We start from the raw sequence: 14,876 nt of genomic DNA on the forward strand, positions 1-14,876 counted from the left end.
TGTTGTCTACCTAGTGAATCCTCGTCATCTGTTCCACTCCATCCCTCTAGACGTATGCTTCGTGTCTCAGCTCGGGAGATGTTGCTATGTCTCATCCCATGAGTTGATCCTGAGTTGTTCGGTCTTCGAGAAGATCAATTCTTCTAGAGTTTTCCTTTCCTCTTCTTGTCATGCTAGTTGGAGTTCTCAGAGGAAGGCATCGAGTCAAAGATGGTGATTGAATCAACGCCCCTATGACGTGCACCTGGATCGTGAAGATTATACTAGTTTGCATTCCCCCTTCATCTTACCCTACGCTTGAATCTCGGGACAAGATTCTTGTTTAGTGGGGTTGAGTTGTCACATCCCTAGTTCTGATATGCCAAGTGCTAGCATCTGGTGTTGCATCATGTTTAAATTCAAGGAATTTGAACTGAGGAAATTAGAAAGCCTCAAAACTTTCTAAAAGAAGGGCAAGAACCCTTTAAATTGCATTCAGAGATTCCAACATTCCCTAAAAATCATTTTGGTAATTTTGGCAAGAGATATATATCAAACCAAAATTCTGGAACATTTTTATGGAATATTTTGGGACATTGAATTTAAATCATATTGTATTTGGATTTGAAGTTATATTCATAATATATAATGATTATAGTTTCAAAAGCCTGTGATATTTTATGTATATGTGGAGAAGTCCATTATGTGACATAAAAATATCCAGGGGAGTTTTGGCACTGTTTTCAATTTGTTTAAATTTGAATTCAGTGGCAAAAGAATTATTAAAAAAAGAAACAAAACAGAAAATATAAAAAAGAGCAGAAGACCTACCTGGCGCCTACCTGTCCAGCCTGGCCGGCCTGCTACTGTGCTGCCCAGCCCACCAGCACCCCCTTGTCATCTTCCTCCTCTGCCAGGAGGACAAACAGGTGCGTGGCGAGCGCCAACGCTGCCCCGGCCACCTCCTGCTTCCCCGGCCCCTCCTAGCAACGCCACGACGACGCCCCGTGTCCCCTCGCTCTTTTCCCTCACCCGCTGCATCCTCTCCCCTCCCCTGGCTCTCTCCCTTGAGCTCATCCGAGCGCAGCCGTCGCCGCCGACCAGCGCTCGCGCGGCCGCAGCCATCCCCAAGCCTCTCTGACACGCCCTCGAGCTCCGCCGGTCCTCCCTCGTCCTCCTCGTCGTCTCACGCGACTAGAAGAGCCCCGGCGCGTCGTCCCCGCCCCGTTCTTCCTCCTTCGGCCATGAAGATCACCGGCGATTTTCCACCGTCACCGAGCCTTCCCCGAGCACGCCGAGGCCACCTATGCACTCGCGGTGAGCCCCTCTTCCTCTTCCCTCTTCTCTCAAGCTCGCGCTCGTCCCCTAGCTTCATTTTCCATCGCGGCCGAGAGCTTCTCGCCACCGGCCATGGCGTGGCCGTGGCCACAACCACCGCAGCTCGTTCCCGAGCCCACCGTCGTGCTCACCACAATCTCAGGAGCCCGTAGCCACCACCAGCTCCTCCTGCCGTGCACCATAGGTCCTTCTCCCCTCCCCGCCGAACTCCGGCCACCGCTGCGAGCTCGTTTTCAGCGAGCTCGGTCCACCCCGGCTGCTGCCACTAGTCGTGTTGGATGCGCGCGAGTCCCAGCACCACGTAGAGCCCCTCCGCCGCTCTTTTGGCCGCCGGAGGGCGAAACCCGGCGCCCTCCGCCGTCTCTGGCTCCGCCGGTGACGAGCCGCGGGTCAACTCCGGCGAGTTGACCCGGGATTGACCCTAGTTTGACTTCCCCAGAGCCACTGACAAGCGGGCCCCGCCCGGCTAATTAATTTAGGTTAGTATTAACTAAGCTAGGTTAGTTTAGTTAGACACTGACACTCGGGACCCACCGGTCTGTTTGACCTGGGCCGCACATTGACCTGCTGATGTCACTAATACGTCATGCTGACGCAGTATTTGTTTCTGGGATTTTAATAAATCAGAAATGATTTATTATTTTCAGAAAATGCCCAAAACTTCTAAAAATAATATAAAGTCAACCGTAACTCCAAATGAAATAATTTATATATGAAAAATGATCAGAAAAGTCCAATCTATCCATCTGTACCATTTTCATGCATGTGAGAACAACTTATGGCTGCTGTTTAGGATAATTCAATTAAATGGCATGTAATAAATCACATATGGAGTTTGAATTTGAATCTTTGATTCAAACCAACTTCATTTAATATGGTTTTAGTTGCATCAGCTCAAAACATAAGCATATTGCCATGTCATGAGCATGCATCATATTGTGCATTGCATTGATTGTGTTTCCTTCTGTGTTGCCGGTATTTGTCCCCTCTCGATAGACGTGATACCGACGATGTGATCGATGACACCGATGAAGAACTATACTATCTTCAGAAGTGCCAGGCAAGCAAAACCTCCTTGTTCATTCCGATACAATCCCACTCTCTCGCTCCTGCTCTCTTTTACTGCATTAGGACAACACCGATTCAACTGTTACATGCTGCGGTAGTTGAACCCCTTTATCCTCTGCATGACCTGTCATTGCCCACAGTAAATAGATGAAACCCACTAGCATGAGTAGGAGTTGTTTGAGCCCTGATGTGCCTACTCATTCATGCTTGTTTGTCATGCCTGCTACTGCTTAGAGTTGAGTCAGGTCTGATTCATCGGGGATGAATTGGAATGTGGTGAACATGTCCTACTGTTGAGAGCTAAGTGTGTGAACATGATTTGGTAAATGTAGCGGTGAGAGGCCATGTAGGAGTACATGGTGGGTTGTCTCATTGCAGCCGTCCTCAGGAACTGAGTTTTGTGTTTGTGATCCATGAACAGCTACTACCACACATTGGGATCCTTAATTGACTCTCTCGACTTATTAATCAACTTGATCTCTGTCCAGGAGTTGCAACTAGTTTCTGGTGTTTGTAGGTAGTGTTAGTAGTCTACCAAGTGGCACCCAGTACAGGTGGGCTTGGGACAGACTAGGCACAGTGGGACGGTGTACCAAGCGTAGATCCACCCGTCGAGGTGGGCTTGGGAACCCTGCACACATCGTTTGGGGCTGTGAGCGACACCCCGGCCGGATCTCCTTGCGGATGGAACCTGAATAGGCGATAAACCTGGACGAGAGACTTGTGTGGTTAGTCAGGTCGTGGCCGACACCCTCGCTGGGCTTCCGCTTGAAGGTTGCCGAGTACATGTCGTGTAAACGGCGGTAAGTGGTGAGAGCGTGTGTGAAGAAGTACACCCCTGCAAGGTTAATATGATCTATTCGAATAGCCGTGTCCGCGGTAAAGGACTTCTGGGTTGCCTGTACAGTTCATAGACAAGTGAAAGTGGATACTCTAAAATACGCAAGATAAGCGTGAGTGCTATGGATGGCGTTCTCGTAGGGAGACTGGAGTGGATCCATAGTGGTGTATTGATATGGTGAATATGTGGACTCGTGTGCGCCACCTCAAAAGAGTTACTTGCAGTCGTAGTTTAGGATAGCCACCGAGTCAAAGCTGGCTTGCTGCAGTTAAACCGCACCATCCCTTTGTTGATACTGATGCATATGTAGTTAGTTCTGATGTAAGTCTTGCTGGGTACATTTGTACTCACGTTGCTTAATTTATGTTTTTGCAGAGAGACTTCAGTCTCGCTTGTAGTTCCGCGTGGACTTCGACGTTTAGCTTGTTACCTCAGCTACGATCTTGTGCCCTCGGCAGGATCTGGTAGTTAGTCAGGCTTCTCAGCCTTTTTCATTTGTAGTTGTTTGTACTCAGACATGTTAAGCTTCCGCATGTGCTTTGACTTGTTTGCTCTGAATGTTGGGTCATGAGACCCATGTTTGTAATATCTCGCTCCTCGGAGCCTATTGAATAAATACTTGAGTTGTAGAGTCATGTTGTGATGCCATGTTGTATTTGCACATATCGAGCATATTGTGTGTATGTTATTGAAATGCTTGGTATGTGTGGGATCTGACTATCTAGTTGTTTATCCTTAGTAGCCTCTCTTACCGGGAAATGTCTCCTAGTGTTTCCACTGAGCCATGGTAGCTTGCTACTGCTCCGGAACACTTAGGCTGGCCGGCATGTGTCCTTCTTCGTTCCTGTGTCTGTCCCCTCGGGGAAATGTCACACGATGAATTCCGGAGTCCTGTTAGCCCGCTACAGCCCGGTTCACGGGAGTCCTGCTAGCCCAGTGCTACAGCCTGGATTCACTCGCTGATGACCGACACGTTCGATGCTGGGTCATGGATGCCTGTCCCTGTAAGTTTGTGCCACTTTGGGTTTACGACTAGCCATGTCAGCACGGGCTCCTTTGTCATATGGATGCTAGCGACACTATCATATACGTGTGCCAAAAGGCGCAAACGGTCCCGGGCAAAGGTAAGGCGACACCCGTGGGGATACCGTGCGTGAGGCCACAAAGTGATATGAGGTGTTACATGCTAGATCGATGTGGCATTGAGTCGGGGTCCTAACATCAAACAACATGTTACAGGAACTGATCATGGCAAACAAAGGCATGGCATGCTAGTACTAAAGACAAGGAACAAAACTTCCTTACTGATCTAATTCCAAAGATTAACAGAAAACATGGTAGCATCGATGCAAACATGGCAAGTAATTTGACAGATTCAGACATGGCAGGAACAACAATAAGTAGGCATGTTGGTGAGATTGTACAACTCACCACAGAGCAATACATGGCATGACAAGGTAACAAACAGTAATATGACATATTTATGAAGCTAATCATGGCAATATCAAGTTCATATGATGCATGGATCACTAGGAAAGCTCATGGAAAAACGGAACTTAATGTTAACAGGCTGACAGCAACATTATTTAGCAACTTTGAAGCAAGATTACAACAAGCTGCAGCAGGATATAAATGCAACCAGGGGTATGGATGGATATATCATGGCATGTATAACAAAACATCCTTAGTGATCATCTCCAGATTGTGCATAGAATGACTTGTAGCAGCAGGTTTACATAGCATCATGATATCGCAGATTCAGCCTAGCAAAACAGTAACAACAAGTACCCTACTTCACGAGCTCGATGCACTCACCACAAGACTCACAAAAATACATGGATTGCACCACTGTAAAGATGGAATGATGTAGCTCAAAACTCATGTAGACATCAAGCTCATAGGAAGCACACACAAAATGCAATGAAAAAGACAAAACATCAAGTTCTGTTAACAGACAGTAGTTAACATCATATAGCACTCTTGCAACGATGCTTTGGGAATCAAGATGGACTCAAACAAGCATGGCACAATGGACTGAAATGTAAAGCATCTCACAATGAACATTTTGACATATTATTCATGCAAAACGGATCTACGGTCAGAGAGTTATGGCATGTCGAACAGGGCAACAGAACACTGAGAATTAAAGGACTTAGCAGATTTCTCACCCCGGGAAAAATGGACGGAGGGGTTCCGGGACGAGGAGATTCGAGATCGGGGCTCCGTTTGGATGGCCAGCCTGGTGGATCTAATCCACCCTCGTGGATCTGGCCAGGCGGATCTCCGGCGAGGACGACAGGGAGGCGGCGGCGACTGGCAAACTCGGGGCGGCGGAGGAGCAGAGCTCCGGCGGCGCAGGGCATGGAGGCGGCGGGGAGGCAAGGCACTCCGGGGCGGAGCGGCGTCCGGTGATGGCAGAAGGACGGCGGGGCGGCACGGCGGCACCTGGGGCAACCGGCGGCGGGGCTAGAGCGACGTGGGGAGGAGACGGGCGGCGGTGGACGGACGCGCGGCGGCGGGGCGGACTCGCGGGCCGGGGAGGCGTGGACGGCCAGCGCCGGCGCGGGGCGCACAGGGGCGCGACAGCGGCAGATGGGCTTCGGGGTTTCGGCGGGGTTCTGGCGGCGGAGTCCGGCGACCGGCGACGGGGGGCGGAGGCGGCAGCGCACGGCATGGCGGCGGGCACCTCGGGCGAGTGGATCGGCGGCGAGCACGGCGAAGGGCGGCGGCGCGCGGGCTCGTCCGGGCCCTGATGGGCTTGGGTGGGCTGGCGATGGGCTTGGCGGGCCCTGGCGGTGGCACGCGGTGGGAGACGGCGGCGGGGACACGTGGCGACGCGCGGTAGGCTGAGGGCGGCGGTGGCGGACATGTCCGGCGGCGGGCGGACGTGTCCGGTGGCGCGAAGATGAAGATGACTAGGGTTTGGACGCAAATTTCGGAGGGGGAGGTGTTTAAATAGGTAGAGGGAGCTAGGAGAGTCCAAATGGGGAGTGGTTTTCGCCCACACGATCGTGATCGAACGACCGAGAGCATGGAGGGGGTTTGGATGGGCTCATGGGCTGTGGTGAAGAGGGGCTGGGCTACAAAGAGAGAGGGGTTTCGGGCAATGCGGTTAACCGTTGGGGCATCAAACGACCTCCAAATGGAATGAAACTTGACAGGTGGTCTACGGCTGGTTCGCGCCAGCAGCGAAAGATGACAAGGCCATCTCTTTCTGCGAGTAGTGATAGTTTTTCTTTATGTTGTTGTTTTTATGGCTCTTTTGCTGTGTAAAAACTTACTATATTTTTTATGCAAGTCGCCTGGTTGGATAAACATACTCTATGAACGAAAATTATGTGTCAGCGATAGGATGGCTGAGTTTGGTTTGTTCACATGCGTCAGCACGTGTCAGTGAGGGTGCGTTCCCTTGGTTGGGTTTGCGGCGTGCAGGAGTGACTGTGTGAGGGTGCAGTGCGACTGCGGCATGTAGGAGCGACCATGTGAGGGTGCGGTGCGACCGCGACAGTCATGCGCACGTGTACCTCCTTCTCATTTTGAAAACTTTAGGCAAGCTTGGCAAAAATGTGTGGCGAAGTTTGGCAATGCAAGGCCTAGACCCAAACAGGATAAGTACGTACGTACTAGGAGTACTAGTGTTAAAAAAGAAAGGCGGGGTTTTCCTTCGCGGGATTTAATCGATACAAATCCTCATTTCACGTGTCAATTAATGCGTATTTTTCTCTCCACAGACCAAAGAGCTAACCATCTCACTCCTCATCGCTTGAATAATGCAGCGCCATGCAAACCAACCTTCTCACTTCCGCATGCATGCAGGGGTATTAATGTTCTTGGTTGCTAACCCCATCAATTTTGCCTCGATTAGTGTTAGTGGCCCTTTGCAAATTGTAATTTGGATATACTGGCCTTGTGTAAAAAAAATGGAGGTAGTAACTATATTTGACTTCCTTCCCCATTGTGGTGACGTCGACGATATCTTTTTTTTTTGTGGTTTCATGAAGTGCGTTCGACGGAGAACACCATTGAGGGAGACCAGGATAAGTCGCTCGCAAGTGTCGCCTGCAAGCCGAGACAACCGCCTTATTTGCATCCAGGAAGTCCGTTGAACCAAAGGACTAGTTGATCAATTGAGTATAGAGGGGTTTTACGCCCCAAACTACGGATGTCGTGTTCTCCACAGGGACTAGGCGACGACAACTATGCTCGGCTAAATATAGGTAACACAATTTTAAGAGATGAATGCAGAAAATAAAACCTAAACAAAAAAGGTCGTTCCCAAAGATCGTCGACAAAGAAAATGCAAAAACACACACAGAAAGGTTCAGATTATCTTCAACAATCTTTTTGGTATTTTCGTAATGCTTGAGAAATTAAGATACTAACAAAAGCTATCATCAATGACAAGAGAAGTAAAAGGACATGAACATAACACACACATATATGTATATATCACAAGAACAATAACCTGGACACTAATCATCAGCAAGTACAGAATATAGATGACATATATAGCTAGTTCTCATACATTCTAAATGAGAGTCACAGTGTGACAGCACAAACTCTCACTGGTCAACAAAACAAGTAAGAACATCACATGTCTTTGGACTAAACAAATATCATCATCTCACAACAATATTTCACAGGAATTACACACACACACACACATATATATATATTTATATAACACTCATACTAGAGTTAACACATGGACTATAAAATGGAACAAATTACATGAACACACACATACACAAATACGAATGTGATACTACAGGACACTGTTCTAATACTCTCAGGTGAACAGAATAAGTACTACTAATCAAGCACAAATCTGAAACTGAACAAGTTTCAAGCACTACTCAAATCTGAAAATTACAAGGCATTACACATCTCAGCTTACAGAAATTCAGAGAATATAGAGAGGGAAAAATAGAGATAGCAGCAGTTTATGGTTCAGATTAGGAGCAGCAGCATGACGGGTTCAGAGGAGCAGCAGCATGCGCAAGAAGATTAGCAGCAGAGGTACAGAAAGAAGGAGCAGCATCGAGGAAAGGGAGTAGCAGCAGCATGGGGGCTTGGAGAAGAAGCGGCGGCAGCGTGGGATGGAGCAGTAGCAAAATCTGGCGATGGAGAGTAGCAGAAGCGTGGGATGAAGGTCGGCAGAGACATGGGGGAAGAAGGGGAGCAACAATAGAGATCGAAGGAGAAGCAGCAAGCAACGCAAGGAAGGAGAGGGGTGGAGGAGCAGCAGTGTGGCAAGGGGAAAAGGAGTAGCAGGAGGACGGCGCAGTGGGAGTCGCGCGGGGCACCAGATAGCCGTGACCCCTAGTCTGGTAGGGCGTGGTGGTGATGGTCGTGGCTGATGGCACCGGTGGAGTGGTTGATGGAGATGGGTAATGTAGTGGATGGCGCTGAGGGTGGTGTGGTGGAGATGGAGTGGATGGATGGATTGATGGGAGGCGCACCACCACGCCGGCCTAGCCGGCAGCCGGAGTTGGAGAAGGAGAGGTGGGGGAGAAGAGAGATGTGACAGGCCTGATTGCAATGGAGATGCGGCTAGGGATTTTGATCCCCCATGATCTGATCTGCCACTTTGCGGTTTGTCCCTCCTACTTCTCTTCTTTCTTCCCAAGAAGATCCTCCTCTTCTTTTAGTTTGCTCCCCTACATTACTTCTTTCCTTCACGCTCAAGCCTTGACGTATTTCTTTCATGCCCTTCTCTCTTCTCGTTAGCCACATAGTAGAAGTCTTGACGATTATAGTGCCTTTGCGCACTTTTCTGCAAAATAAACAATTCACTAGTCAACATTCTCTTTTATGATTATCATTCGAATATTCAACAAGTTGTAGCAATAATGGATGGATATATCTCAATAAATGGTGAATTTGTGTGCCCAAATAGTATTTAAGAAATGTGCTTATCAAGTTCCCCCACACTTAAACTTTTGCTTGTCCTCAAGCAAAGGAATATGACAAGAGCTAGATAATGAACAGTGAGCTGACTAGAGAATGTCCCAGTGAAGCAGATCTCCAAACAAAGCATGCTTTGGACTTAGCTAATGAAAATTAATGGTCAAGAGTGCTACAAAGCAATAGGATACTAGTAGACTCAATCATTTTAAACTTTTACAATGATAAAAGTGGATCAACAAGTTCAAATGATGATTGTGCCAAAGGTTCCTAAAGAGAGCATGATCCAGAGCACAAAAAAGAACATAAACTTGTGATCAGTTCACTTATTTACAGAAGTAAAGCAATGATAATATTTTATCGATCTCACCAAAGGAACATACCACCGATCCTGAGAACATGGTATACACCTGGATCGACCAATTATTAGTTTTTTTTGTTTGTCTCCCCAAAGGAACATACCACCGATCCCGAGAACATGGTATACACCTGGTTCGACAATTACATTTTTTATTAATAATTACTGCCCAAGCTAACCCGATTTCACATGCCACCGATCCTGAGAACATGACATGCTACTGTAGGTAGTCAGACTAATTTATTCATTATTACTTATCTTAAATGAACAACGCTTAAGCACAAAAATAGGAATTAGCACTTCTCCATGTCTAGTTCACATGCTACCGATCCAGGGAACATAGCATGCTAATCCATAGTGGTTAGGTGATTGCTCTCAATGGGAACACATTAGGCACAAACTCAGCATCTGACTCTTAATGATCTAGGTGTATCAAGGTAAAAGCAGAAAATGATTAAGTTTTCTAGTGTACTAGGGATTTGAGCACTCAAAACTAATAGCTTTCACTACTTTCAGCAAAGCAAGCCTTGTGTAGATCACTAGTTTACAAGGCATTCAACACTCAGTTCACATATTCACATCAATCACCCTATGTCAAAGGTAAAATTCAGTGGGACAATATTTAAGAAATTGCTCAAGCAACCCAAATATCAAATGATTTCAGCATGTATCAATGGATGATATATTAAGATTCGGGTCATGAAACAGCTCACCGGGTTTATATAGGAAGTAGCACTCACTCAACGCTCTCTAAACTGTAGCTCTTCTCTTTTTGCTTCTCTATCCCCATGCCTGCTCCAGCTTCACCCCTCTTCGCGTGTGCCCATTGCTTCTCCTCATCACCATGCCGTGAATCCACCAGGATCCCATGGGATGTCATCTCGAACTTGGTCAGCCCGTAATGAATGGTGCACAAGCGTAAACCTGAAAGAACACTCAACAAACAAGCCAATACAAATGATAGGGACAATGCCCTCTAAGTCATCAATAGAGTATCCTATCACATAAGCATATCTATTGAGCATATGATAAATAGATATCATCAATAAATCGCATGGTGCATAGGCAGTATCCATGATATGGCATATCTTGTCGAGAAAGCTGAGATGATACCTGAGATAGTTAGGAAGAAGCTTCAGGACTACCTCGATTGAAGATACCAAGTGAGGTGTGGTAGTAGAAATTTCCACCGGACTCGTGTCAACAAGTGAAATAGAGCTTGACTCCTTGACATCTGAATCCACCTCACCATAATCAACCATGAAGCTCTCCATCTCAGGATCAAGTGTTGAAGAATCAATGCGGCTAACATCATCAAAGGCGAACTTCTCCATATCTGGCTCTAGCAGCACATGATCAATATCAACTAAAGGTGACTCCTCAATATCAAAAGCAATGAACTGCAGCTCTGGCTCATCCATGGAAGAATCATCACAATGCAAAACTGAATCTCCAACACTAGTATCCATATGATCTGTAGCGTGTGTGTCAACTAGAATGGTGTCATCATCGTCAAATATAATCCATGCAAGCTCAACCTTGTCACACTGAGATAGAGGCTCGGGCTTTTGTGTAAGAATTGGTGGTTGAGGTGTAGTGATTTGTTGCAAGCAAACCAATGAATCAGATGAAGGGGAGCCTTGGCGCAGTGGTAAAGCTGCTGCCTTGTGACCATGAGGTCATGGGTTCAAGTCCTGGAAACAGCCTCTTACAGAAATGTAGGGAAAGGCTGCGTACTATAGACCCAAAGTGGTCGGACCCTTCCCTGGACCCTGCGCAAGCGGGAGCTACATGCACCAGGTTGCCCTTTTTTTTTTTTTAAACCAATGAATCAGATGTGGGCTTCTTATTGTACCACTGAAGTTGGTGGAAAGCTATGCTCTCAATCAGCAGAAAAGCTTCATCAAGTGTCTTGTTTGTAATAGCTCCACCCGCTGCCATATCGACGTAAGCTCGAGTGTCCGAAGTCAATCCTCTATAGAATATCTGCAGCTCTAACCATCTCTCGAGCCCATGATTAGGACATCTCCTTAATAAGGCTTTGTATCTCTCCCAAGCATCATACAAGCTCTCGCCTTCACACTGAACAAAATTGAAGATCTCATCTCGAATTGCGGACTGCTTGTGTAATGGGAAATATTTATCCAAGAAAGCTCGCAATATCTCATTCCAACTGTATGACCTTGATGGCAAGGATCGATACCAAGCACGAGCATCATCGCGAAGGGAGAATGTGAACAACCTGCACATGATTGCATCTTGAGGAACTCCATGGTACTTGACTGTATCTGAATACTCCATGACTCGGTGTAAGTGCTCGTAAGGATCTTCATTAGGCAACCCTCCAAACTGATGTTGTTGAACCAAAGCAATAAGACCAGGCTTTAGCTCAAAATTTGCCACCTCAAAAGACGGCCAAAGTGGCCCTGTGAAATAGCATTGGCTGCTTGGCATCCAAACATCACGAAGCATAGCCATATCTCCGCCAAGTGTAACTATCAATCAACCTGTAAATAGTTCAGATTTCCTACGCACACTCATAAATAGTAAATACTAGTCAGAATGTTAGTATCCTAATAAGCCGAAGAAACAACAACAAAAAAATATAAAAGAAATGCAGAAAATGAAATACACGACGAGTTAAACACGGAACTAAAATAAACCTAGTCTATAGCCTAACACGGTCACTCGACGCTAGTCCCCGGCAACGGCGCCAAACTGATCAATTGAGTATAGAGGGGTTTTTACGCCCCAAACTACGGATGTCGTGTTCTCCACAGGGACTAGGCGACGACAACTATGCTCGGCTAAATATAGGTAACACAATTTTAAGAGACGAATGCAGAAAATAAAACCTAAACAAAAAAGGTCGTTCCCAAAGATCGTCGACAAAGAAAATGCAAAAACACACACAGAAAGGTTCAGATTATCTTCAACAATCTTTTTGGTATTTTTTATTGCTTGAGAAATTAAGATACTAACAAAAGCTATCATCAATGACAAGAGAAGTAAAAGGACATGAACATAACACACACATATATGTATATATCACAAGAACAATAACCTGGACACTAATCATCAGCAAGTACAGAATATAGATGACATATATAGCTAGTTCTCATACATTCTAAATGAGAGTCACAGTGTGATAGCACAAACTCTCACTGGTCAACAAAACAAGTAAGAACATCACATGTCTTTGGACTAAACAAATATCATCATCTCACAGCAATATTTCACAGGAATTACACACACACACACATATATTTATATAACACTCGTACTAGAGTTAACACATGGACTATAAAATGGAACAAATTAGATGAACACACACATACACAAATACGAATATGATACTACAGGACACTGTTCTAATACTCTCAGGTGAACAGAATAAGTACTACTAATCAAGCACAAATCTGAAACTGAACAAGTTTCAAGCACTACTCAAATCTGAACATTACAAGGCATTACACATCTCAGCTTACAGAAATTCAGAGAATATAGAGAGGGAAAAAGAGAGATAGCAGTAGTTTATGGTTCAGATTAGGAGCAGCAGCATGAGGGGTTCAGAGGAGCAGCAGAATGCACAAGAAGATTAGCAGCAGAGGTACAGAAAGAAGGAGCAGCAGCGAGGAAAGGGAGTAGCGGCAGCATGGGGGCTTGGAGAAGAAGCGGCGGCAGCGTGGGATGGAGCAGTAGCAAAATCTGGCGATGGAGAGTAGCAGCAGCGGCAGCAAGAGGGGGAGCAGAAGGTCGGCAGAGACATGGGGGGAGAAGGGGAGCAACAATAGAGATTGAAGGAGAAGCAGCAAGCAGCGCAGGGAAGGAGAGGGGTGGAGGAGCAGCGGTGTGGCAAGGGGAAAAGGAGCAGCAGCAGGACGGCGCAGTGGGAGTCGTGCGGGGCACCAGACAGCCGCGACCCCTAGTCTGGTAGGGCGCGGTGGTGATGGTCGTGGCTGATGGCACCGGTGGAGTGGTTGATGGAGATGGGTAATGTAGTGGATGGCACTAAGGGTGGTGTGGTGGAGATGGAGTGGATGGATGGATTGATGGGAGGCGCACCACCACGCCGGCCTGGCCGGCAGCCGGAGTTGGAGAAGGAGAGGTGGGGGAGAAGAGAGATGTGACAGGCCTGATTGCAATGGAGATGCGGCTAGGGATTTTGATCCCCCACGATCTGATCTGCCACTTTGTGGTTTGGCCCTCCTACTTCTCTTCTTTCTTCCCAAGAAGATCCTCCTCTTCTTTTAGTTTGCTCCCCTACATTACTTCTTTCCTTCACGCTCAAGCCTTGACGTATTTCTTTCATGCCCTTCTCTCTTCTCGTTAGCCACATAGTAGAAGTCTTGACGATTATAGTGCCTTTGCGCACTTTTCTGCAAAATAAACAATTGACTAGTCAACATTCTCTTTTATGATTATCATTCGAATATTCAACAAGTCATAGTAAGAATGGATGGATACATCTCAATAAATGGTGAATTTGTGTGCCCAAATAGTATATAAGAAATGTGCTTATCACTAGTACTACTAGGAGTACTAGTGCGGTGAGATGGTTTCTCGAAGAAGACGATGGAGAAGCGGAGTCAGCGAAGAGTCAAATGATGGTTGTTTCGTCCGTGCTTTTGTGATTTGATGCCTCACTGCTTTGTGATTTATGATAGAAGGGACAGGGGAGTAGACTCTGTGCTTTATACTGTACTACATGCGTCCAAGCATGGGAGAAAGAGGAGAGACGTTGCATTTTTCTATTCCTTCAATCAATCAATCAGGGAGCTTCGGTTCCATCTTTTTGGCTTTGGCAACACCGTCCACAATGGTTCCCACGATGCCAAAAGCTATTTTCACATTTGGCTACACATTGTGGATGCCCTTAACCGTACCACTTGGTTTTGCTCCTGTGTGCTATCTATACAAATCTCAATTATATTGATCTAAAAAATTATAGAATCAAGATTAGTAAAAGGGAGGTGATTTTGCCGCGCGGATGGCGGGGGAGGTTTCTTATTTTCCGAGGATGTTGTACTAGCGGTTTGCTAACATGCGATCCCACGTGTCAGTGCTTTACCAAGCCAATCTGCGTCCCACATGAGGCAGAACAACGGCAGAAGCAACACATGGTTAAGTTGAAGAAGATGAGGGAGAAGCGGATTCAGCAACGAGTGAAATGATGGTTGCTTCGTCCCTCCAACTTCTTTTTTTAGCATCATTACTTCGTCCCTCCAACTTAACTGTGGGAAAAGTGCAGCTTTGTGATTTGACGCCTCATTGCTAATTACTACGCCGGTGCCATGACTGGCGTGCTTCACCCCGGCTGCTCTGCACTGTATTCCGGTATGGCACGTGGACCCGGTAGCTTGATGTCCCACATGTCGGCGAAAG

The 14,876-nt window shown here is 46.7% G+C and overlaps 1 protein-coding gene and 1 non-coding gene across 4 annotated transcripts; one reads left to right on the plus strand and one right to left on the minus strand.

Moving 5' to 3' along the window:
• Positions 1-7,872: 7,872 nt before the first annotated feature.
• LOC119365194 lies at positions 7,873-13,671 on the minus strand. Of its 3 annotated transcripts, XM_037630806.1 has the most exons (3): positions 11,316-13,671; positions 10,605-11,107; positions 7,873-10,415 (listed from the first exon to the last, which is right to left on the minus strand). In XM_037630806.1, exons 1-3 carry the CDS (start codon positions 11,967-11,969, stop codon positions 10,331-10,333), a joined length of 1,242 nt encoding a protein of 413 aa, XP_037486703.1. In that variant the 5' UTR covers positions 11,970-13,671; the 3' UTR covers positions 7,873-10,330. The 3 variants fall into 3 exon arrangements, with proteins under 3 accessions (XP_037486703.1, XP_037486701.1, XP_037486702.1); XM_037630804.1 differs by having other exon boundaries at positions 7,873-11,107; positions 11,316-13,668; XM_037630805.1 differs by having other exon boundaries at positions 7,873-11,118; positions 11,327-13,641.
• LOC119266211 lies at positions 11,500-11,610 on the plus strand. Its single transcript, XR_005131935.1, has one exon. It is a non-coding gene; the product is annotated as a small nucleolar RNA R71 (small nucleolar RNA).
• Positions 13,672-14,876: the final 1,205 nt, after the last annotated feature.

This window comes from Triticum dicoccoides, chromosome 2B, assembly GCF_002162155.2.
Source record: "Triticum dicoccoides isolate Atlit2015 ecotype Zavitan chromosome 2B, WEW_v2.0, whole genome shotgun sequence".
NCBI classification, from domain to species: domain Eukaryota; kingdom Viridiplantae; phylum Streptophyta; class Magnoliopsida; order Poales; family Poaceae; genus Triticum; species Triticum dicoccoides.